The sequence below is a fragment of the Anser anser genome, assembly GCF_964211835.1.
Source record: "Anser anser genome assembly, chromosome: 5".
NCBI classification, from domain to species: domain Eukaryota; kingdom Metazoa; phylum Chordata; class Aves; order Anseriformes; family Anatidae; genus Anser; species Anser anser.
In genome coordinates, this window is record NC_139725.1 from 7,270,258 (window position 1) to 7,294,376 (window position 24,119).

At 41.7% G+C, this 24,119-nt stretch overlaps 1 protein-coding gene across 3 annotated transcripts in view; it reads right to left on the minus strand.

The window, feature by feature from the left end:
- Positions 1–24,119, minus strand: part of SPON1 (spondin 1) — a 229,661-nt gene that overhangs the window by 177,450 nt on the left and 28,092 nt on the right. For 2 of the 3 annotated variants that reach the window (XM_083837884.1, XM_083837885.1), the window contains one exon: positions 1,579–1,685. In XM_083837884.1, coding sequence (XP_083694010.1) covers positions 1,579–1,685 — 107 coding nt within the window. Of the gene's footprint in view, positions 1–1,578; positions 1,686–7,720; positions 8,081–24,119 lie in introns of those variants that run through there. The other variant, XM_083837883.1, reaches the window with a different exon arrangement.

Below are 24,119 nucleotides of genomic sequence, written 5' to 3' on the forward strand. Positions count from 1 at the left end.
AATGTTGGACAAGTACAGTGAGTACCGCTTGCCCCACAGAAACACAAATTTAGTTGCACATAAAATTTGAAACTCTCCTCTCCCAATTAGAATACCGATCTCAGATTGCAATCCGTACAATAAAGCTAATTAAACAACCTTTCCTCCACTGAGATCCATTAGGCTTTTTATGTTTTGATCCATTTAGAATTTCCATTTGCCTCCCACTCTCCGCTGACTTGAAAATTCCTCTGTGTTTCAGGAAAGCTTAGTGAGTTTCTCACTTTATTATGAGTTAGACATACATCTGGCCATAAAGGAAAAACTCAGGCCAACTCTTTCCCATTAGTCATGCTACAGAGACATTAACAACTGAAACAGAGAAATTATTGGTGACAAGTTTCTTTTTAACACTGATGAAGCACACCATTTCTACTTCTTAGCATCAGCTGAGGCTTTAACGCTGGTTTACTTTAAAAAAAGAAAAAAACGTTCATATTAAACAGATTTCTCTCAAATAGTATTAGGAAAACATTTAATTTTAAGGAAGGTAGAATTATTCCAATATCAAATACATTACCATTTATTCCAGGTTTTCTTAGAAAGCGTATGAAAACTAGAAAGAGGCCTCTAGACAAACTAGATAGGAAAACAAATACTCAAATACGTATTGAGTTTGCACTTCATATATGCTATAAACAAGACGTAGAAGACCTTTAGGAAGAGATGCTAGCATTACGCTGATTTCTGCCCCCTGTAGCTCACCAAAATAAAACCTTTGAGTATTTCTCTTGAAAACACAGACGTGCTTCTTAGTGGTAAGTAACGTATTTTATCTATAAATCATTATTGAAATTACTATCAGTATTATTAACCATCCTGTAAACTATAATCAGTACCATGTACAACATTCCTAGATTTGGCATCAAACAGCAAACAATACCTCTTTTGAGAATCTTGGGCAACAACAAATCTACACAATTTCTATCCATTTTCATAAACATGATGTGTATTCTCTGTTTCCAGATTTTTTTTTCATGCAATGTGATCTTGAAATAGATGGAAATACTATTTTGTGAATCACTGCTCTGGGTTCCAATCCTTTGATAATGATAAACAACATTTCATCCCACTGAATGTGTTCGTTAAGTAAAGTACTACTAAGCATCATAAAACAGCAGAACCTAATTTATGACTGATAAAACAATCATTACAGCTGTGGCAAGCACGCTTCTCAGAAGGGTAATCTACATCTGAAAGAACAGAAATAGCTAGGCAAAGAAATACAAAAAGCAAAAACAAATACATTTCATGTTCTCTTTGGATAACAAATTCAGGCTCTAGTTCAAATATTTTATGCACGTGCTTAACTTGAAAAGTGTAGGAAGGCGAGTTGAAGTCAAGGTACAAAAGCCTTGACCTCTTGAAGAGATTGCATAGAATATAAAATACATTATTCTGTTCTCATGTCAGCATCCACCAATATTTGTGCTTACTTAAGCATATTCTGCATTCTCTTGTGCAAATAATAGCTCCCTTTGAGCCCAGCGTACAGTAAGAAAGACTCCTAGCAGTACAGGTCAGGGAAAGATCTCTCACCTGAAACGTTCCTGCATGGTCTTCTTCTTTGTCACCTTCTTTTCCTTCCTTGAGAGCAATCAATGTGAATCCTCGAAAGTATGCAGGAGTAGCAGCAGAAAGTGTCACTGAAATATAAGAAACAAAGAAAACATACTATTAGTTGTGAAGGCAGACACATGCCTATAATTTCTTAGTTCAATGTGAAATGTGTGTGCTTTAAATTGGTATTAACAAAAGCTAGAGCACTAACAACATGGAGCAGAGCCAGCCAGAACACAAAAATCTTCAGTCCAAGTTTCCACATAAACTGAAAAGCACTGGCAGAGTAGTGATGTGAAATCTCTCAGCTATTTTTTCATACCCTCTTTTTTTTTTCCCACACAGATTGCTCATCTGTTCAGCTCTACAGGAGGTTGTGTTGTGTTTTTTTGTTGTCGATGATGATGCTTTTCTGTTATTGTTTTGTTTTTATGCGAAGAAATATCTCTTGAAACATTTGGCTTCAGCTTTTGTCCTGCTTTGAGCACAGACAAGGATCTAGGCATTAGTACACAGAAAGTTTCTTTGACTCTAAAGCAACGTGACCATACTGCATGCCCCAGCTTAACTAGACAGAAGTGCTAGCTTTAAAACTATCCTTCATCTTCTTTACCCTGCTCCTTCCTTCCTCAGGGCAGAACAGGACACAAAGCTGAACTCCTGGGTAAAACCGTCTGTGGTTGTGCTGCCAAAGCATCCTACACATCAGCACAACACCTACCTTCACACTCCAGTCGTGACCACGAAGGTGCTGTTGACTGGAGCTGCTAGCAGAGAAGAAACAGTGTAACGCTGCCTATCCTGATTTTACTATGTTTGGCATCAGGATTGCATCCCTCACGTTCTGGTGGTGCAAGACACCTTTGTATGATCTTACTATTTGCCACTGCCAGTACCTAAGCATCACCTGAGCTTCGTGTCAGCTACAGCTCTTCTGAATGCTATAAAGCAAGATGAAACAGGGCAGAGCTTTGAGGCAAAACTTTTGGGGGTATTTAAACATTACTCAGCCTTTTTCAATGCCTTATAGGAATCGCAGTCTGAAACAGAGAAATTTTATGGAAAAAATCTGTTTGAATTAAAGGAAAATGGTCAGAAAACCAGACTACAAATCCTCACAAGTAGCTTTTACTTCAGCCACGATACAGACGGTGTTGCTTGTAGTGCACTATTGTCACGCTCTCAAACCCTGACTGGCACAATAGGAACTGAAGACCACCCAGAGTTTTCATGAGCAAACTGCAACTGCCAATTGCAATCGCTGCTTTCTAGCTGGGTATTCACGAGGGACTGCCTCTCACACAAACAGGACGCGAGGAGCTGCAACACGTTACTAACAATGACAGTCAGCCCTTAAAAGATACTCATTTCAGAATATGTTCAGATTTCATCTGGAATACGTGGAGCCCTTTTTGATCTAGAAATTCAGTAACAGAACAAACATATAAAATAGGATGTTTGAAGTTTTCTAGCATTACGCAGCAGTATTTGGGTCTAAAACCAATGGTGTTTGTACAAATGCATGTAACTTCTGCCTACTCGTGAAAATAGAGGACTGGACAAATACACAAAAAGTTAAAAACTGAAAGTGCCATTTTACACCAAAGTGAGTCGTCATCTTTTTTTTTTTTTTATAAACACCTATACAAATATAAAGTACTGATAGGCATAAGGGCAAGCCCCCCAACTCCCATGATTTTCAGCCTGCTTTTCTATTCATTCCACAGAATCTTAGTATGAACTTAAACCTCATCATTTCTGGGGAGGAAGAAACTTTCACGTTTTATGTATGGGAACCAAGTGGCTGCATAAGAGCAACTAAGATTTCTGACTATGTTTCTAAGTGTTGCTCTAATTTATTAATTCATTATCTGCCCAATAATTAGTATTGCTAGTCCAATTTTGCAAACATTTGCAGCCCAATCTAAATGAAAATTCATGACCAGCCCTTCGGTTACAGTAATTGAGAACAGCACTGCTGAACTCAGTGGGGATGAACCCATTGCACTCTTTTGAACACTGGTTCTTAGAAACTAATTGCCATAAAAGCATTTTACATGCAACAACTTTTTCCATATATCATACGTAATTCAAAAGTCTGAATCACTATGAGCAAAAAGTTACAGCAGAAATCCTTAAACGCTTACGCAAGGAAACAGGGATTCCGGCTGTGAATTGACTCAACAGTTTTCATCCTCCTCCTCACATTTATGGACCAACCCAGTTTCCAAACCCCTATCTACGAAACTGAGGATATCTGAAATGCTACAACAGCCCTCAGGGGGAAAAAAAAAAAAAAAAGAGGAGAAGTCCCAAGCCTGACTCCCAGCTGTCGCACGCCCGGGGCGCCGCCGGGCTCCTCCCGAGGGCCGGGAGTTCCCCTCCCTGGGCTCGGCGCCGCTCCCGGCGTTGCAGAGACGGAGCGCTCCTCCCGCAGCGCCCGGCGGCAATTAGCGCTCACCCGGCGGCAATTACCGCTCACCCGGCGCTTCCCGGAAACAGCAGCTCGGTCTCAGCGCAAGGCTCCAAGTTCAGGATCTCCCTTTCAAAGGACGGCTACGTACCAACAGGTTCTTTCGTCTGTTTCCATCCCCTCCGGCAAACCCCTAAGCACCTCGCGAGGCGGCTCTCGTCACGCAGCTCCCCGGCCCTCCTGCTGCCCCGGGGTCCCCAGCTGAAGGGGGGATCAAAGCGGCAGCTCCACTGCTCCGGGGCAAGAAGGCTGCCTGACTCCGTCCTAGGCTGCTGCACATCCTGCGTCCGCCCTGCGCAAGTACCGACAGCTACGCTTTTATGTCTGCTTCTGTCCGGAACTGGTGATACAGGGGAAATGCTGAGATAGTTACAGAACGAGGGCTCGCTTGTACATCACAGGCAAGAGCGCTTGCACATCGGGCAGAAGAAAGAAATTCAAAAGATTCACCGTTCCTCGGAAGAGAAGTCCCGAACCGGCCACAAAGGGAGTGCGCAGCATCAGCTCAGCTTGGCCTTGGCAGACGTGGGAGTGCAGACTGTTGGGAACAGGGGCACGAAGAAGGACGGCGCTACCTAAGCGGTGCAGCGAGGGACTGCACAAGTCACATCCTCACCCTCCTCATCAGCACACCAGTTCCAGGATATCATGGCAGAAACCACACGCTGCGTGTTAGCACATCAAGTGGACGTACTGCTGCCTTTCTTACAGGCTACTTCGTGTATTTTTTTAAGAGGTTGAAACCTAACTCATTTTTCCTGGAAAGCTCATGCAAAATTAACAATCTACAAATCAATAGAGCTAAGACTGATTAGTTTCAAGGACAATTACCCAGTAACACTGAATTAAACTTCAGGCCTGTCTGTGCCTTCCTCTTGGAGGAAGGGAGAGCAGCTACCTTGGGCCCAAGCTGAGCAGCAGGGAGAGGGGACCATGCCCCAGGGTGGTGTGCCCACAAACAAGCCTGGTACCAGTGGAAGACCAGCTCCCCACACACGTTTCTCTGTCTGCTCCCCAGGGGAGGAAGTGACATTGCAGGCTGAAGGACCAGGCGAAGAAAGGCCACGGCCCCAAGAGCCCCAAATAAGATGTCAGAGACTTTTCATGCCACCTCCCTTGGGGGAACCACAAGGCCCAGAGCCATTGCTCCTGCATCGCACGTGAGGGAGGAAATAAGGATGGCTGCTCAGCCCTGCTTCCTCATTCTTCTTCGTTGTCAGATATGGGAGAAAGTGTCCTTTTTTATATTTATTTACTGCTGCCGGGGGAAATGCATACACATTCAAAGAGATTATTCAGTGCTCAGGGCCATTTTCCTCTATTAGTGCTCCATTGAGATGGAAAGCACAACTTCTATACACCCAAACAGATCCCTGTTGATCTAAAGGTGAGCAACTGGAGGAAGTTTTCCCAAAGACAAAGGGTGGCTGTGAACTGCAGTCTTCTGACTGCCACACCACTGGAGCGCTGCAGCGCTTCCTCCAGTCACCGCAGCTCCAAGGCCTGAGGCGGAAGGCACGTCGAGCAGCGATCCGGAGTAACAAACGTAGCTGGATGCCTCCACACCGTCGGGTTAGTGGCGTACTGGATTTGTATGTAGAGTGAGTTCCTGCGTTATCCACCTTGCATAAATACTAGTTTATTCCAGGAGCCCACTAGGAAATGTGCCAAGGATCCAGATTGAATTAAATGAGACAGGGGCCATGGAAACAGGCATATTTGGCTCCAACTCAACTGAGGTTGTGCAAATCCTCTGCAGTGTAGTCCATCTAGCAATTTACAGCTAAAACCCCCACAGATGTGCTATAATCCCACATTTTTAATTGTTAGTTAGATTTTCTAACCTTTGTATAAAACAGTAGCATAGTTCCAGTTGTTCCACAGAATTTCCTTCAAAAATGAGCTCTTAAAAACATTCCACAGTGCTGCTAGTTTTATCTATTGTCACGGATAATGTATGTTAGGGTAACATTTACTTATGTTCTTCCAACCCTCCACAAAGTGTCCTTAAAGGACCATTCAGAATAAAGTATTCAGGTGGCACATAAGCTTAAATATCAAAACCATGTGTTTTGATCTACATTTTCAATTTTTATTATTAGCTGTAATTTTCTCATTTCTAAGATATTACAATATGCTAATGTGATTATTGATTGAGCTCCTAACATCAAGATCTAGTATGTCCACAAAATTAATTCTAATCCATTCAGGGCTTTCTTTGCCCCTACATTTCCATGTAATAGAAACTTCTTTGGCAGGTGCCTCTAAATATCCAGTAATACTTTCACAGAAGTAAATTTCCAAACTTCTGAAGAACATTCACATATCTGTCACTGTCGAGGAACTTGACACTTACTTCTCTTTATCCTGCTTGGTAGACGTGCAACATGGAATCTTTCAGACTCCAGGTACTAATCCTAATGTCTGGAACAGTTAACTGACTGATGGGAAATGCACATTTCCTCACACCACATTTAAATGTCAGTTATTGAGAAAAAACTTTATCACAAATCCCACAAAGTTACAGCCTGGTACTCAAAACAGGTTAATCAATGCAGCAGATATTTTTTCCCATTCTTTAAGAGAACAGGATGTGTAGACTTTTTTTTCTTCCCATCTGTCCTAAGACTCCCATGTTCGTGCAATGGGAAAACCTTGCTCTTTACACTGACTCCAAGGAAGGTCAGGAGAAATACTTAGAAGAAACTCTTACAATTGGTTTTCCAAAGTGATGATTTCCCAAAGAACCCATTCATTTTGCCTATAAAAGAGATGGGGTAAAGTACATAAAATAAAAATTACAAAAAAAGACCAATTTATTTTCAAAGTACTTTTAAAATACAAAGTTGACAGTGTATTCCATAAAGGTTTGTTTCCAAAGGGATTGTGTAGTGAGGCAGGAAAAGTGACCAAAAACTGCCTTTTTCTAATTAATAGATAAAGATGCTGAAGAGTGCTTTGGAAGTTAATTTCAAGGATTGTATGTGAAATGTTCGGCAGAGACTGAATGCCTCCATCTCTTATTTACAGTGGTCATTAGCACCATCTCCTCTGGCTCTTTCCTGTTTGAGCCATCTGTTCTTTTCCCCAGGAAAAAAAAAGGGGGGGGGGGTAAACAGAAGTGCAAAATGTGGGAAGTTGGCAGCATGCTGCATCACTGTTTGCCCATATGCTAACTCATTATATTAACACTCATATCTCAGGGCAAGACCAACTAGCTCCGAGTCTCCTCTCCTTTCTGCTGGATGCTGAAGCTTCTACTCCCTGTGCTACGTTTAAAGGGGTAGGAAGCAATCCTACAGAAGGAGGTAAAAGAGGGAAGAGCGAGTGCGTTTTGTGTCACGTCAACTTGTAACGTTGAGCTGAGCCGGCAGAGAGAATTCATAAAAGAAAGGAAAATCCTCTTAATACTGAGTTCGTGTTTAAGAGTGAAGTGACACCGTGAAATCCAACTCGCTCTCACTTGTCATGAAAGCATCCCCGATAAAGTAATGCGTGGGAGCACGTTACCCTGCCTTAACCCACACAGTCACATACACGCTCCAGAAGGGATAGGGAGGTGACATGCAGAGAGAGCCCCGTTGTAGTTTCGGGGACACTTGTCCTGACCGCGCTGCTGCTGTCGGAAGGAAAGGACGGCCAACTTACCCCGGTAACTGTTCCCAGGCTTGTAAAATTCTGGATCGCCCTCCACCCTGAGGCTAAATTCATTGTACCCTTCCCTCCTGGTGCCTTGGGCTCGCAGGATCCGGCTGCAGTATCCCTCGGATTTCGCGGCTTTCTCCAGGGTTTCGTCCGAGAACCCCTTCGCCACCAAGGGGACCGTCAGCGCCAGCAGCCGCAGGGCCAGGGGCTGCAGCCGGGCTCCCATCCTGGGCGCTCCGCACAACTTCTGCCCCCGGGACGGCTCGGCACGGCTCGGGCAGCGCCAGCCGGCGGCGGCCCCCAGCAGGAGGCTGCGGGCGCGCAGGGACCGGGCTCGGCGGCTGCAGGGAGAGGGAGGGGAAGGCGGGGAGGGCAGAGCCGGAGGAGAGGGGAGGAGAAGGGAGGCGGGGAGGGAGGGGAGGAGGGAAGCCTAACGCTGCCCAGACCCCGGCGCGGGGCTGGCGGCGGGGTGGTGCCCGCCCGCGGGGCCGCTGCGGCCGCAGCCGGGCAGCGCGCACCGCGGGTAGCGGGGGGAGAGAGGGGCCCGGGGACGGTCCCGGCCGCAGCCCCCGGCCCTCGCCTTCCTCCGAGCCGGGGCACATCGCGAACGGCACCGCCTGAAGGGGCGCGGAAGGAGCAGGAGAGCCGCCGGCTCGGCGGGGAGCAGCCCCGGGGCGCCCGGGCACGGCTCGGCCCGGCCCGGCCCGGCCGCACCGCACGGCAGCCCCGGAGCAGCCCCCCCCGGAGCGTGGGAAAGCCCCCACACCCACCCAGGGCCAGACGGGAGCGCGACTCCCGCTTCACGCAGCGCAAGGACGCCGAGGGGCTTGCCTGGAGCCCCCGAAAGTTCACAGCAGCGGGGAGCAGGGTGAACCTAGGCCCCTAGGGTCCCCCCCCGGCGTGCGGTGAGGCCCGCGGGCTGCCCTTCTCTCGCTCCCTCCGCTGCACGGCCGGCGGAGGGGAAAGGCTGAAAGGCGGGTCCGAGCTGAGGACCTGAGCGGGCACTTGAGGCTGCCGGCTGTACGGGAGGGCACGGAGCCCTGCCCAGCCCCGACCGCTTTCCCTCAGACGAGGCTGAAGCGGATCAATGACCGTGAGCACGACCGGGCACAACTTCCAAGAGGCGTGGGAAAGAGGGAGCAGCCTGAAGCCCTCCCTGCCCTTACGAGGAGCAGACCGTAATTAGTTGGGTTCCAAACTCACCTTTGGACGTTGGTTGGCAACAGCTTAGTGCTGTTGTCCAAATACAGGCGTTTCTCCATCAAGGTCTGTGCGAGGTGCTGAATGTTTTACTTTAAGAGCTTGCTACTGCAAGCTCTTCTATAGGGTAAGCCTTTATGTTACATATTTATAAAGAATATAAACCAGCACAGCCTCAAAACACATGCTCAATGTTAAGAGCTGGATGAGATTTTAGTTTTCACTGCAAATACAGATTTATTGACAGCGTCCATCCACGTGCTTGCGAAGCAGTGGCAGCCAAAACTCCTGTAAGTGCACTGAATGACAGCAGCCAAGCCTTACCGGCAGGCACACGTGCTTAGGCTCCCACCAGGGCAGCCCTGGTACCACCTACATTGCTTCTGGCAGCCCCCTTGCAGAGCCAGGCCGACAGCTGAGATCTCCACCGCTGAGAGAAGGGTTCGACTACGGGAGGAAGGAGGATAAAGGGTCTTTCCAGCACAACTTTCTTTTTCTGCTCCTCTCATCACTTTGAATGAGACAGAAACAGCAATCTTGGCTTTCCCATGTAATCTGCCGGGTCGTCCGCCCCCACTCAACCCTTTCCCTTCGCTGTCCCCTCATGCCCAACCCACCAGTACAAAGGCAACTTCACCCATCGCCTTCAGAGCAACAATATTGGCTGCTTTTGCTACTGACGCTTTCAGTTCGCTTGGTTACGCAGGCTATTTAGTTGCATGCTTCCCAAGACTCACGTCCATTTAGATAATTAACTGACTAAGTTCAGCAATGCCACAGGCTCCTGGGTATCGTTTGACGGCTATATTCAGCTCACTCGTTTTACGAGAACTAGGTCCGCTTTAGCCACGTTCCTCAGTCAACTTTATCAGTTAAGAAAACCAAACCAATATGCAACTGAAACTGACAAGACAACTAAAACCATACTGGCATAAGACACCTGCTAATTTGCTTCATTCTCAATCCTTGGCTTCTCATTTCTTTTGCTGAGATTGATTGAAAAGCAATTACCTGACTGAAGCATTCACAGCAGGAACCGCACACATTCCTGCACAATCCACTTCTGTTTGGAGCCAGAGTTCTGGGCTCTAACTTGCAGCTCCTCCGAGGATTTCAAGTCACCTCCACAACTTTTTTGTTTTTACATAGTATCAAACTAATGGTTAACTAATTCATCAGCACCTATTAACTCTTCATCTTACAACACATCCTGTATCTGTTACTTTTTTTCCTCCCTGAATTGGTCTGACCTGTCTCTTCTGACTTTTTTTTTTGTTTGTTTGTTTAAAAGCTAAAGCATTGAAAAGTTTCCTGGAAAGGTACAATACAGTGTCTTGTTAAGAGGGAATGCTTCAACTTAGCAACTGATACAGATAGATTAACTTGCACTGCCTACAGCCATGAAATGAGTAATTTGTTGTCGAGACGGTTTTAGAATATGGGCGATGTCATTAAGCACGGGCATCCTCAGGGTTTTCTATTTGTTCTACTAATTAGTGTGTGTTTGCCTAAAGCATCCAGCATGATGTACCAGTCAAAGACACATGCAAACTGATGAATCCGACCATCCATGGCAAATTTAACAGAGAAAGCTTCGTATCTTAGAGACTGCAGTGCTGCTTTTCTTTGTGTACTTTCTGGGATGAATAAAGTTGCTGTTCATGACTGTTAGGCATAACAATCATTACTGGGGTAATATCGCATTTGATGGAGCCGTTATGGTTGGAGAAAGCTCCTTCCCTCCGCCCCCCGCCCCAACAGCAGGCTTTCCTAACAAACAAAAACACAAGAGCTGCCATCTTTCTTACCTTTTGCTGCTTCTGATAAGAAGCTCATTTTAAAATGAGATTTTAGAGGACTGCACTAACTACTGCAGAACATCCCTGCATTGACTGGAAGATATCGTAGGTGGTGTTTTAAATTTTCTTTATTCCCCACCTTCTGCTTCTATGCTTTCAAATAGCTATGCAAAGTCTCAGGAAGTATGCGCAAGGCGAGATGTGCAATGTAATAGTTGTCTATGCAACACTTGACTTTAAAGCCCCTAGTACCCGAAGTAAAAGAGCCTCAGGTAAATGTCTATACTGATTGCAAAACTACTGTACCCCTCACAGGAGTCTGTTCAGAGAGCCTCCAAAACTAGCCAGTTAAAACCATCAGGGTGACAGGTACCTTAAGTCTCTTGGTCATCGGCTGCTTGATAGCCTTACTGGGCAGTAGGATTCACCCGTATATAGTGATAACAACAAAGGAATAAATCTTTCAAAAGTTGACTGACAAGAGTGATGCCTCCTCTTTTACACAAGCGCTGGTAATTATAGTATTCAATTAGGGTATTAGAGACACAGGTTTCAATTCTGTGCTTGGCTTGCAACTGTTCAAAGCCTCATGTCTAACCTGTCAGGAAGCTTCTCACCATGAAGTTATAAGCCTTCTGAGCAAGTCCCTCATGGAAATGTCAGATTTCTAAATTTGAACCAAAGATCAAATGAATGGCCAGAGAGAAGGGAAAGCGAGTGTGCCCTATCAATTACATGCATTTCCTGGAGACTGACATCTGGGGTGCCATTTCTTCCTCAGAAGACGTTAATTACATTGGGATCAATAGCTGTTTAGGTGCTCAGCTAATGCTGGAAGTTTTCAGTAAGTGCATTCTGAACGCTGCCACCAAATTAGGACACATAGGTTGATGACAGCCCCCAAAAGACCCTTTCCTCCGAGACAGATGTTGGTTGCTCATTACTATCAGGACAGAGGATGCTGCTGCTCTGGCAAAAGAAGAGTGCATCAGATGACTAGCAAGTAACACTGCAAAACAATGTGCAGTAAAATCTTCGGTGACTAGGAGCGTAAGCAGGGAATTTGAGGATTGCAATCTCAAATACCCCTATCCCATTTTCAGATCTTTGTCTTAATATAGATCAATTAGCCTCATTTGCATTTCCATCTCTTCCCCCTCCAGCAGCCACATTCGTTTTTTCTTGAACAAAATGGAATCTTCCTCTATTAGTTTAGATGGAAGAATATTCCTGTTGCTACTAAAATTCCCCTCTGTTTACAGCAAGAATAGGGCTTTTCTAATACCGACTGGTCCGTGCTGTCTTAGAAGCCTGTTTAGAAAGAGATCTGGAGAAATCTGTTATCCTATTAGACAAAGAAAATGGCTTGGGAGACACTTAAGATGATTTCTTACAGCTCTGTGGCACTGTTCTCAACTTCCTTTCTCCTAGGAATCCACGAAGTGAAGAGTAATGACAGCAAATGTTTGCAGAGGTCTGTTCACCATTTATACTACTGTCAGTCAATACAATGCCTCTCCAATATTAAACTTCCCAGTAGCTCAATTACATTTGCCTGTTTAGCCGTGCATGTCAGCAGCATATTTTTACACTGACAATACAATTTCTAATACATTTCATAGAAATATTTGGGTCCTGACATGATGAGAATAGCATCATATATATTGTTAGAGAAACACTGCAATGCTGAGAGAAAGGGAGAGAGAGAGAGAAAAGCACAGTTAAGGCTTCCTTTGGACTTAACTGCAGCAAAAACTGGGGGACAACACGTGTGTTTGAAATTGCACTGGGACTGCAAAAGAGCTAGAAAAGTCTTGCTAGCACCTTGGTAACACAGGCAGAACAGGATTTAAAACAAAGCTGCTTTTGAATGGACCTTTCGAGATTAAATGTTGACAGAAACTCATCCTCCACACTGGCTATTTTGGGGAGGTTTGCTACAGCAAGACCCAGGCTTCTTGGAATATTTAAACTCAGGATTCCTTCCAATACCAGACAGTAAATATGTTCTTAAAAATCTCTTCCTTTTTCCCACACAACGAGTCTCAAGAGCTATCTTGGGAATCCCAGAGAACTCCCAAGAGTAAGCTAAACAGAAACAGGTTCTGCAAACCCAACACGCAGCTTCAGTTACCCCTAAGGAAGTTTATTGCTGCAAACCTGGAGCACCAACAATTTTCAGACCGCGTCTCTTCCAGCTACACCTGACCGCCACCCCCTCACCTATCGCTGCTTGGGAGCTCCGTGCTCAGCACCACCCTGCTGCCACAAGGAGCAGGGAACATGTCCCGTGGTCCTTGCCACTGCCTCCGCCCACCACTGCCGCCCCACCACCACCGTGTCCAGGGGCACTTTGGCATGACCCTGCTTAAAAAAAGAAAAGAGACTAAGTTTGTCTATGCTCTTTCCAAACTAAGCCACAAAACAACAAATACGCAAAAGTCTGTGTTAATTTGGAACCTGAATCCCAACCCAAAATTCAGTGTCTTGGTTTATTCAGCCACGTCTCATGGCTTTTACATGTTTGCTGTTCTCAGCCTTGACTTCAGTGCCTTTAACTTGACCAAACTGGCTAAAATACTAAAGAACAACAATAAAACTGAATTAAGCTTTTCAGCAGCTTCACTATTTAGAGTTAGCTATGCAGTGGTTTCTTATCACCATATTTTAGTTCTTCAGTTGCTCAACACCTATAGATTGGCTATTGCTCTGACACGTTCACCCTGCATTTTTATTTCTCTGAGGCACATGATAAAGCTCCTGTTTCTGCAGGAGCTGAACTCTTAAAGTTGTAAGGAACTTTCAGTGTTGCTAGCAAAAAAAATTCAGGGCAAATATTAATGCAATTCAATGTTGCATAGATAGAAACTCCTTTTCTGACCAATTCCCAGGCTGCACATGTTTTTCAGGAAGAATATAAAAGACAACTTATGCAGTAAAAGAAAATGATTGGTTTATATCTGGACAAATCATGTATAAAAACAATCACCAAGCTCTATGCCTGCCTAACATTTATTCAACCAATCCTCCAGCATTTTTATAGTGATATAGTGATTAAAGCTTCAATCAACTTTCAATTCAACAAAAGACCAAAACCAAGAATTACATCTTTGTCAAAAACACGCACACACACAAAAGAGATAGAGGAAAAACTTATTTGTGATTTCTGGTACTGATCATGAATAAAGACAGAAGACAACAGAATAAAAAATAAATAAGGTGATGCCACCAGGTAACTCACTGACACATTTGCAGGCTGACACTACAATTCAAGCACACCAGTATGTTTGCAAAATAGCATCATCTCCCAAAGCAAGCTTTTTACAACAACTTCCTGCTACTTGCTATGAGTTTGTTTTGTCTATGTTCTCCTGTTGGACTCAGTTCTTCCTTTTAAAGAAAATATTTACTGTAACTTGTTGGACTGATGTGTGTTTTTTTCATCCGTTATTAGATGGCAGGTTTACTTGAACCTCTGATCGTCAACTGCAACACCACTGCAGCTTACAGACTAGTGGCACATCCATTACAAAACCTTTTTTCCCTGGAAATCCAAATCAGCGACTTCAATTTGCACTGGGTTGAATACTGAATATTTGGAAGTAGAATGAATTCTCAGGGTGGTGGTGTTCATAAGGTGCCAGAAACAAATACAGAGGAGAGCCTGTGGCCACACTGCGAGGGTGGGACTGAGAGCAGAGACTTGCAATTCAGGATTCATTTTGCCACTCAACAGCTGGGCTGAACCTGGGCTCACCGCATCTCGGGAGCTCAGTTCCCTATCAGGGCAGCAGATTAATATCTCTACAAAGCACCAAGATCCACAGACAGGAAGCACAAATTAACAATGGCTAGTTCTATGTATTATTACTGCATTAAATGGTTAAAGCTCTACAAGTATTAGAACATGGTTTCAAAACAGGTTTTGGTCACCCACAGATTTTCAGAAAGTTTTCTTTCCCTGTATTTGTGCAACTCATGATTATGTCAAGTATTGCCAGATATTCCTGTGGGTCACTAGGACTTCAGATGAAGAGCAGATAGTCACTATCCACATGATCTCTACACAGGGATATTGCACTTGGAGGTATCAGGAAGAAACAGCAGTTTTTCAACACTGTTTCTTAAACCTCTGACTCATAGTTCAAGTATTAAAGGAGCCTAGGGAAATCTTTCAAAGGTTTACAGAGCCATTTCTTTTTTTTTTTTTTTTGTATCAAAGGACATTTTGCAGCAATTTAGATAGGAATCTAAACTGACACCCAGTGAGTAAAGAATATGTATATGAAAATTTTTCAAATATGTATATTCATACATATAAAAAAACATGTTAAACATTAACATTTCTTAATTCGTAAATACATAGAAGACCAACTAGGTAAAGGTACTATGCTATCAATGTGTTTCATTGCACGCTCTGTGGACGCCATCTTATTTTAATTGTCAGCATACGAGGTTAAAATTGCAAGCTGGTAGTGCCAAACAAGGTTTGTGGGAGGAGGAAATACCTTTTGCCAGACCAGCTGGTATACTTGAAAAAACTGGACATGCTTGCAAGCATACCAGCCCTTCTGCAGGTCTGGAAAAAAAAAATAAAATCATATTTCAAAGCTAAATACATGTTCACAACAATTTCTCAAAGTTTAGTTAGCTACCCATTCACTAGGCAGTCTCTGTGAAGAAGGGAAATTGGTAAGTGTGAAGGAAAGAGAACGTGAAAAGGAGGAGGCAGAAAGAAGGAGGGTGATAAGTAGGTAGGAAAAAAAACATCATTTTATAGCCTACAGTATAAACAGAAGTTAGTGTGGGAAAGAAATACCAAAGTGCACCATAAACCAATGTCTCTACTGAGCTACTGGTTTTTACTGCCCCATAGAGTGCTACGTCTGAGTTTGCAGGCTCAGCTTTGGAAAATATTTTGCAAGTTTACCTTGATGATAAAAACAGAGATATCAAAAGACAGAGAGATTGTTTCCTGGGGAATGTTGAAAAATAGCAGCTGGGTATTTTGTCCTTTACAGATCTCCCCCAAGAGGATCCCCAGGTGCATTGGGAGAGTAGATCACTTTCTTTGAGAAGCAAACCGTTAGTAACTACAAGTGCAATGATGGCAAGCAATTGACCAACAAATTAGTATTTCAGAATCAGTGGCACGGGTCACATCTTTTAGCTGAGCTGTCAATGAAGTCTACCAGTCTCCAGGCTTCAGCTCTGTAAGCCGACAGATCCATTTGCAATACTTCTGTGTGAATCACAAGAATTATTAAGAGAAATTTCCAACACTAAGATATGTAAACAAATCTAACCCCACCCTCAAAAAGCCTAGTATCAAACACATTAATGAAATCCGTGTCTCCTCCCTTCCTCCTTCTCTCAATCACGCCAGCAGTCTGGTAGGGATTTATTGGACTACTAGATTTCCTGCCTTCTCTTGTCCAAAGCAAAATATCCCATAACATCATATTTAGTACCTATCCCCTTTTAAATTATGATTATTGCTATTTTTGTGCACTACTAGACACGAAAGTCAAGGCTAGGTCATAAGTGTCCAAAGATACTGGTTTTATATTGATACCTTTTTTAACAAAACTTTTCTGCTGTTAGTAAAATATATATATATATATTTTAAACCTATGTTATTTAGTATTGCTATAAACTACTTACAGTATTGACTGTAAGTTAACAAAGGCCTTCAGATTATGTATAGCTTTCCAATGGACACAGGGAAAAGTAACCAAGTTCTTGAGACAACTACAAAAAAAGGGAGGCAATGCTGGCGTTGGTATTTTTTTTTTTAGCTGATTAGATCATCTTTTTTAATATATATATATCCCAGTCCAAGTTGTAACAAAGTATAGAAAAAGTGAATACATAAAGTTACTGGAGTTTAGATAATTATGGTAGTTATTTGCATCCATTAATTCTTTCTTAGACATCTGATGAAGTACCATATTAGCCACTGCTGCAGTAAGACAACAGTGTAAAGACATAAATTTGACCACTGCTGCAGTAAGACAACAGTGTAAAGAAATAAATTTGATTACATACATAGATATCAATCATAAGAGAAAATTTGGACACTGTAGATAGCACTCTGTTTGGAGATTTGTTTCTTTGGTGACAGACACTGAGTAATTCATTGTTTTTTTCAACTTATATTGTAAGTACCACCTTAACAAATAGAGCTAACCTGCTTTTCATCCTCCTAACCTGGATAGATTTCTTTCAGCGTGGAGAAAGAACTCTAGAGAGGACAGTTCTAAGCACTGCAAGTTGGAATGGCAGAATGCACAATGAAGGCAATAGCGATAGCAAACAACTGGTAGTATAGGAAGGAGTTTCATGGAATTGCTTGGGTTATAAGGGACCTTAAAGATCACCTAGTTCCAATCCCCTGCCATGGGCAGGGATGCAATCTACTAGATCAGGTTGCAATCTTCAGAAATCCAAAGACATAAACAGCACAGGAAAAGCAGACTTGATGATTGCAAAGCATAAGTTGGAAAAAGCAAGGGAACACAAAGGTATCTATGGGCAGTAGCACACCTTCAGAAAAGTTCCAGCTCCCACAAGAAAACTCAAAATGGAACTGGTTAAGCTTTCACATTGACTATGCACTCAAGAACTTCAGGAACACTTGAGGAAATCAGTCTTCATTTACCTGACAGAAAATAATGCCACAGACTGAATAATGCAAAGCCATAAACTTGATGAGCTGTGCCACGAGAAGGACATATAACTGGTGAGAACTACTTGATCGTTAAGTTCAGTCCCCTGCAATTTTAGGCAGCGAGACTATAGATGTTTTTAGTACAGAACAGCTAAAAAAAAAACAAAACTATAACATCTCACAAACATCAGAAGCCAAAAACATTCTCCAATATTTTGAAAGAAGCTTTAAAACTAGACTACCATGCAGTTGCTGTTTATCTGATCTTGAGCGTATTTCTTCCTGATCCATTTTTTTTCCATTTAATTCATAACAGACACAAAATAAATTTGAGAAGCTCCAGTTCATCCTGAGATGAACGTTTCATTTGAAATACAATAGTTCAGCTGGAAGGGCCCTACAAAGATCACCATGTCCAACTGCATGACCACTTCAGGGCAAACCACAAGTTCAAGCATATTATTGAGGTTGTTATCCAAGTGCCTCCTGAACACTGTGTGTTAATATTTGTGTTAATATTTGATTTCCATTGTGCCCATCTGATCCTCCCTCAGCTGTACCACAACTGTGGTAGTTATTCCCCCATCTTTTACAGTAAACTTTCCCATCTGCTGCATGCTCCATTCACCCTTTCAACATTACCTACTTGTTATCATTTCTCTCATTCACTTTGATAACACATCTACTAATAAAAGTTTTACTTTACACCCCTACTGTGTTTTCAAACCCTCCTGTTCTCATCTCTAAAATTGTCATTTTAGATGCTATTATAAAATTTACTAAGTAATTAACGGGTATTCTTGAAGAATGTGCTGTTCACTAAGAGGATCTCCAGCTGATAAACTCTTATACTGGGACAGAAAGCAATGGCATACATAAACCACAACACAGGGAAAGATTGTAAAACTGAGCAATGCTTGTGTCAAGATTATCTTATGTTTCCTTAACACAAGAAAAGGAAGCACAGAAGATCTCACACAGAATTTGTGAAGTACCACGCCTCACAGTAACATCATAAAATAAATGTATGACCTCATTGTAATAGCTGCAGCTAGCGCACTCAGAACAGGTTCAGTCCCTTCAGCAAAGTCTTCAAGAACTGTGAACTACGATGGCCAAAAAGAAAGTTAAGGAAAAAAAAATACAGTCATTAAAAAAAAAAATTGCCTGATTTTTAAACATTACTGGCCAAAATCAGTAAGTTTGTATCAAAGGGTTCAATAACTTCAGAGAGTAGATAAAATGTGCTAAAAAGAAAGTTCTTACAAGAAGTTCATTTACAGCTTCCAAAGGCCTCTGAGTTATAAAAGTTAGATTTATACTCAGAGTACTGTATGTTATTGTGAAAGCTGGATGTGTAAGTAGCATGTGGAGATGAAACAGATTGCCTCAAGTGCTATACAAGAGCATCATAAAGTGGCCAAATAACCCAAACTGCAACAGCATGAAGGTTGACTGAGAGGAGCAAATTTAAGCCCGAGCGACAGACCAATTCACTGGGATAGCTGGCAAAATTACTGCCCCCTTTATCGAGCCCTCACTGGAAGGCAGCTCCTGACCTGCCTCAACATAAAGCCCAGCAACTTCGTTTTGCTTCAGAACAACATTTGAGAAACCATGATGCTGGAGGAGATGCTCCCTTTGCCACTCAGCCAGTCACACAGTGTGAGTGGAGGGGAGGAACGAGGGGAGAGACCTCCCTAGGCACCCCAAAATCATTTATGCCAGCACTTTCAGAAAGCTGCAGGAACCCACAGAAGAAAATGACTAACGCTTTCTCTGACACAATGACAACAATGGCAAACTACTCAAGAGCTGTCCTTGCTCTGTCATCCAAGACGGAAAGAAAACAAGGAAAAGCAGAAAAATAGATGGCTGCTGCAAGGGTGCTCCCATCCAGGGCAAGTACTTCATAGCTTTGCTGTTCCCTCTTTACACTGAAAGCATTAAAATCAATTGCCTTCCAAAAGGGCATCCAGTAGCTGAAGGGAAATTTCTCCACTTTCCCTCACCACTCTGCTCACTGTCCTGAAGTCTAGGAAATCACTCACAGAACTTGAAAGTTAAGAAGAAAGCTCTAAATCCTGGGGCCCAACACGCCTAGCTGAGAGCAGGAATGCCTTGGCTTCTTTTCTCCATTCCTATGAATATTTATTTTGCTTCCTCTTACCTTTTTTCAAAGTTATCTTTTGAGGCATCTAACTCTCCCGATACGCTATCTTCCAATAGCAACCCTGGGTGTTTAACATGATACACTGAATTTCTACCCTGCATTGGCTTTTTTGTACATTAACACAGCTATCCTAAAGAACACATGTTAAAAATGAACAGTAAACATCTGCAACTGAATGTGCTCATATGAGGTAATTAAGACTAATACAGCAGGAATCACCTTCTCTAAATCCAAGGGCAAATGTTCCCTCCCTGAATACACACTATTTCAAAATAACGCAATTCCCCTAGGGGCTGGCGCTCCTTTGGCTGTTCTGTGAGCAAAGGGGCATATGACCATGTCCGGCCATTCTTAGGCAAGCCAGTTGAAAACCAGTTTCCATCCTGCAGGAAGCCACTTGATATTCTACTTGTTCCAGCTAGGATCTAGATTAGGATGCGGGCATACACTAGTCCTCTGAAAATAATCTGATCTAGGAACAATCCAGTATTTTGCTCCATTTGCTGCTCATTTTTCAAAACAGTGTTTCAATTTACTTTTAATTTCTTTTATATAATGTCAATGGATACACCTCATAAACACTGTATCCTCCCTTATGAACAAATGGACATGGCCTTCATTAAGTCAAGATTTTCTTACTGTAAAACAATTCCAGAGGAAGATTAAGGTGAGGGGTTGTCTATAAGAAACAAGAAATCCACTTGTATATGCAAGGACATGAGATAATTAAATTGTGAAACTGAGCTTATCAGAACAAGGTCAGCAGTTCAAAATATTTTGATTTAGATTTTTTTTAATAAATAGAAAACTGTTCATGAAAAATTTGTACTGTATGGAAATCACATTGTACATGAAAATAAGATACAAACATTGACCATCTCTTATCATTCTATCAAAGTAGATACTACTTATATAAACATGATATATTGTAATTGCATTATCTATGTTTTTATTTATAAGTTACAGAAAACGACATAAACGTAGGTGAGCACTTTTGAAAAGCACCACCAGTGGAAAATGCTAATCATTAATTTATGCCTTATTCATTCAGTAGTGATCTGCAGAGTAGCAAACCATTCTTTTCAGAGAAAAAGTGTATGATGTTATTAGTACAACATAATATTTTTTAAAATTTCAGTACGGAACAGGGTTCTGTTCAGAAACAGATCCACTTGAATATTTTCAGAATAACTGATGTAACACTAAAGATAACAGAGGTTCTGATAAACTTATTTATTTTAGAATTTTAGGCAGAATAAAGTTAATGGAAGTGGGACTTAAAGCAGTTACTTTAGGCTGCACTTCAAAGTTTTTAGAATTGTTATGGATCTGATCCACACTTATGAGTCAAGCAAGCTAATACTAAAATGGACTTCATAAAATAACACATACTCAAATTATTTGAACAAAGGCTTGAAAGTCCCGATCTAATTAAAAAAAAAAGTAGATAAACAATTAGAAAATGCACGAAAAATGTAGTTTTCACACTGCAATCTAATTTGTTGTTTTTTAATAGTACATAGACATACATAAAAACATCTCTATTCCTGTTTTGATGTCCAATGAGATTTGTTTGATATCCTAAGAACTCACTATTATCTTCTAATTCTTAACTACGCTATTAATGACTTGAAACTTTAATCTAGAAGCTGTGAAGTTTTAGCATGTTGTAATAAGGAAGTCTTTATGTTCTTTCCTTTATGTCCTTTCACTTAGCAATATACAGCATGTCACTACTCACCTCCATGATGGACCCCATTTATGAAAAATGAATCACAGTACAACTGTTGACAAATGTGTTATTTATAACAGGAATTTAATCACTGGAACAATCCTGTGAAACTTTATAGCAAAGAATGCACTGGGTAGGCCATAAAACTTTCAGCAGATTTTTTAAAATCATTAAGGTATGTAATGGCAAAGATACCACTGCTGGTTTGTCACTAATGAAATCCCAACCAGCTTAGTGCTACGTTATTGCTTTCTACTACTCAATAAAGGAAAAAAATCACACTCACTGACTCAAGAATCTCAGTTCCAGACAGACAAGAAAGAGGTTTTCAAAATTATGCAGCACTTGGAAGAGAAAATCTTTTTTAGCTTATCCTCGGAAATGGTTTGAAATCTGAAAGCATTTGAAAGATTTTTGTAAATTTGTACACAAAAGTAATGACACCAAATGTGATTTCAAACAGCAACTATGGAAACAGCACATTTTGAAAAAATGACAATAACCCAATTTCATCAAAATTGATGAGAAAATAACTTTATGTAATGACATAAGATATCTTCTTTACTGTGAAGATTTTTTTTTTTTTAGTACTCTGACATTTCATCAAAGGACAAGTGTCACCATAAATGTAGTCTAGCCATAACCAATCCCCAGCAGAGCACAAAGATGCAGAGTTTAAAAAAATAATCTCTGAAGCAAAACCTAACCTACCTCCCATAAAAGGCTCTCTGTTGGGAGAGAGTTTGGGGATTCAAAACACACTCTGGCTTTGCTTTCCAGAAAATCAGTTCTACCTTTCTCAAATTTGAGATGAGGCATCAGAGCCAGACCTACCGTGCAAATTCAATAGCTTCATTTGAGTTTTGCTAAACACTCTAGGAAGTATAAAGAGACTCATGAAAGGACTTGTGATTTATTCGATTAGGTCTGTCTTACCCTAATTGGAAGTACAATAATACTCCTAATATTTTAGGTATTCTCCCACTGTAACAGGAAAGCTGGCTTTTAAAAGACAGTCTATTATTGAAGCAGAAATATATTATGCACTGGGTAATTCTGAATCATATTTGATGAGGGGTGACAGTTTTGAAACATAATTGTGGATCATAGAGAAAAAATCCTCTTGCAAAGAAATGGTTCATGAGGCATTTTGTAAAGCCAGTTACTTCTTGCATCACAGGGGACAGACAGAGACAACTGGTCAGTTAGAAACGCTTTTCTGTAGGAAAATTAACCATAAAATTATAGCCTGGACTGGAAACTCTTAATAGTATTCCTTTGCTGTGCTGATTGCAAGAATTTATGACCAGATGCAAGTCCTTGCAATGTAGTTAATGTATGCAAGGTACAAAGGCACATACAAAACATCTAGAAAGTAGAATGCTGAATTACTGCTATTGAACCATAGTGAGAAAAATATAAATATAACTAGATTTCCACAGAATAAAAAAACAAAACAAAACAAACAAACCACACAACAGAAATTAACTTCCCAAATTCTAGAGAAGTAGTTGATTGAAAAAAACTAACTGTGAACTCATGGTAAGTAGCCAGCATCTGTGCACCTGGAGCTTGTTGCTGTAAGTAGTATGAATTGGCATTCAAAAATACCTTTTAAGACTCCTATAACAAAGAATTACAGCTATCCAAAGCTTAATTATAGATGCTACTTAAGGAGGGAGAACCTGAAAAATAGGAAAGTAAATTCTTTTAAGTACTGTCCAAGGTGACATACTCATGAAAGATATCAGGATAAGAATGGAGTGCCTAAAGCTGCAAATACAGCAGTAGGATCTCCTGAAAGAATTAAGAACCTAGCTGCTTTATTTTTCTTCTCTTGGTGGTGTTTTTTTTGTTGTTGTTGTTGTTTTTAAATCTCACTTTGCAGTTTTTGGTTTCACCTGAGACAGATGCTAAATTCTGCACACTTACACTCACGAAGCCTTAACACTGTTATGAAAACAACAAAATTTTACATTCCCTTGGTAAAAAAATTGGTGGTGCAGTAAGCGCACAGCAAGTGCAGGCCATAAGAGGAGCTGCTCACTAGTGTCTAAACGTTCATTCAATTACCAAGAAATTGGTAAAATTAGCATTTAGTAGTAGTTTATTTTTTTTGTCATTTCCAATCTTTCCCAAAGACAGAAATGTTTCACACGCTATTTACCAACACATAATAGGCTAATTAACGAAGGGTGGTGCTCCTGCAGTTGCAAATTAATCATTCAAAATTCAAAACTAGGAATCCTTGTGAAATTCGGGCAAATAAATTTCCTAAGCCCTTACTTGCTATGTGATTCTCTGTTAAAGTTGGGTGTGTGATTTCTGAACAAAGCTGGTAATACGGAGGTCAAGATATTTATAACTGATCTACGAAGGCTTTGCCAAAGCCAAATAAAGCAAAAGTGTAGATTGAACAAAGAAACCAATAGCAAGATGATTAAAACCAAAGAAATAGTGACTCCTGGAACTAAGCATTCAGGGCTATTTGCAGTATGTGCATGCTTCTGATAACCTCTTTGGTCAATTAGATATGAAATGAAGGAAAACACTATTATAACTGAAAAATAGCTTGCTTGGAGAAAGCATGAGTGCTTGTGCCAATGTTACTTTGTGATAACGCTTTGTGAGCGTGGTGTCAAACCTGCTACACACCTCATAGATCATAAACATAAAATCACCTGAAAAGCAGGGAGAAAGGGCACCTTTAGGACTGCCAGCTGTCTGGTTGGGACATGGGGGTGGGAAGCTGAGCAACCAGACATGGTTCCTAAGGTTATGGCCAAACTGTCTTCACGGGAACCTAGGGCATCTCATTCCACTCTTGT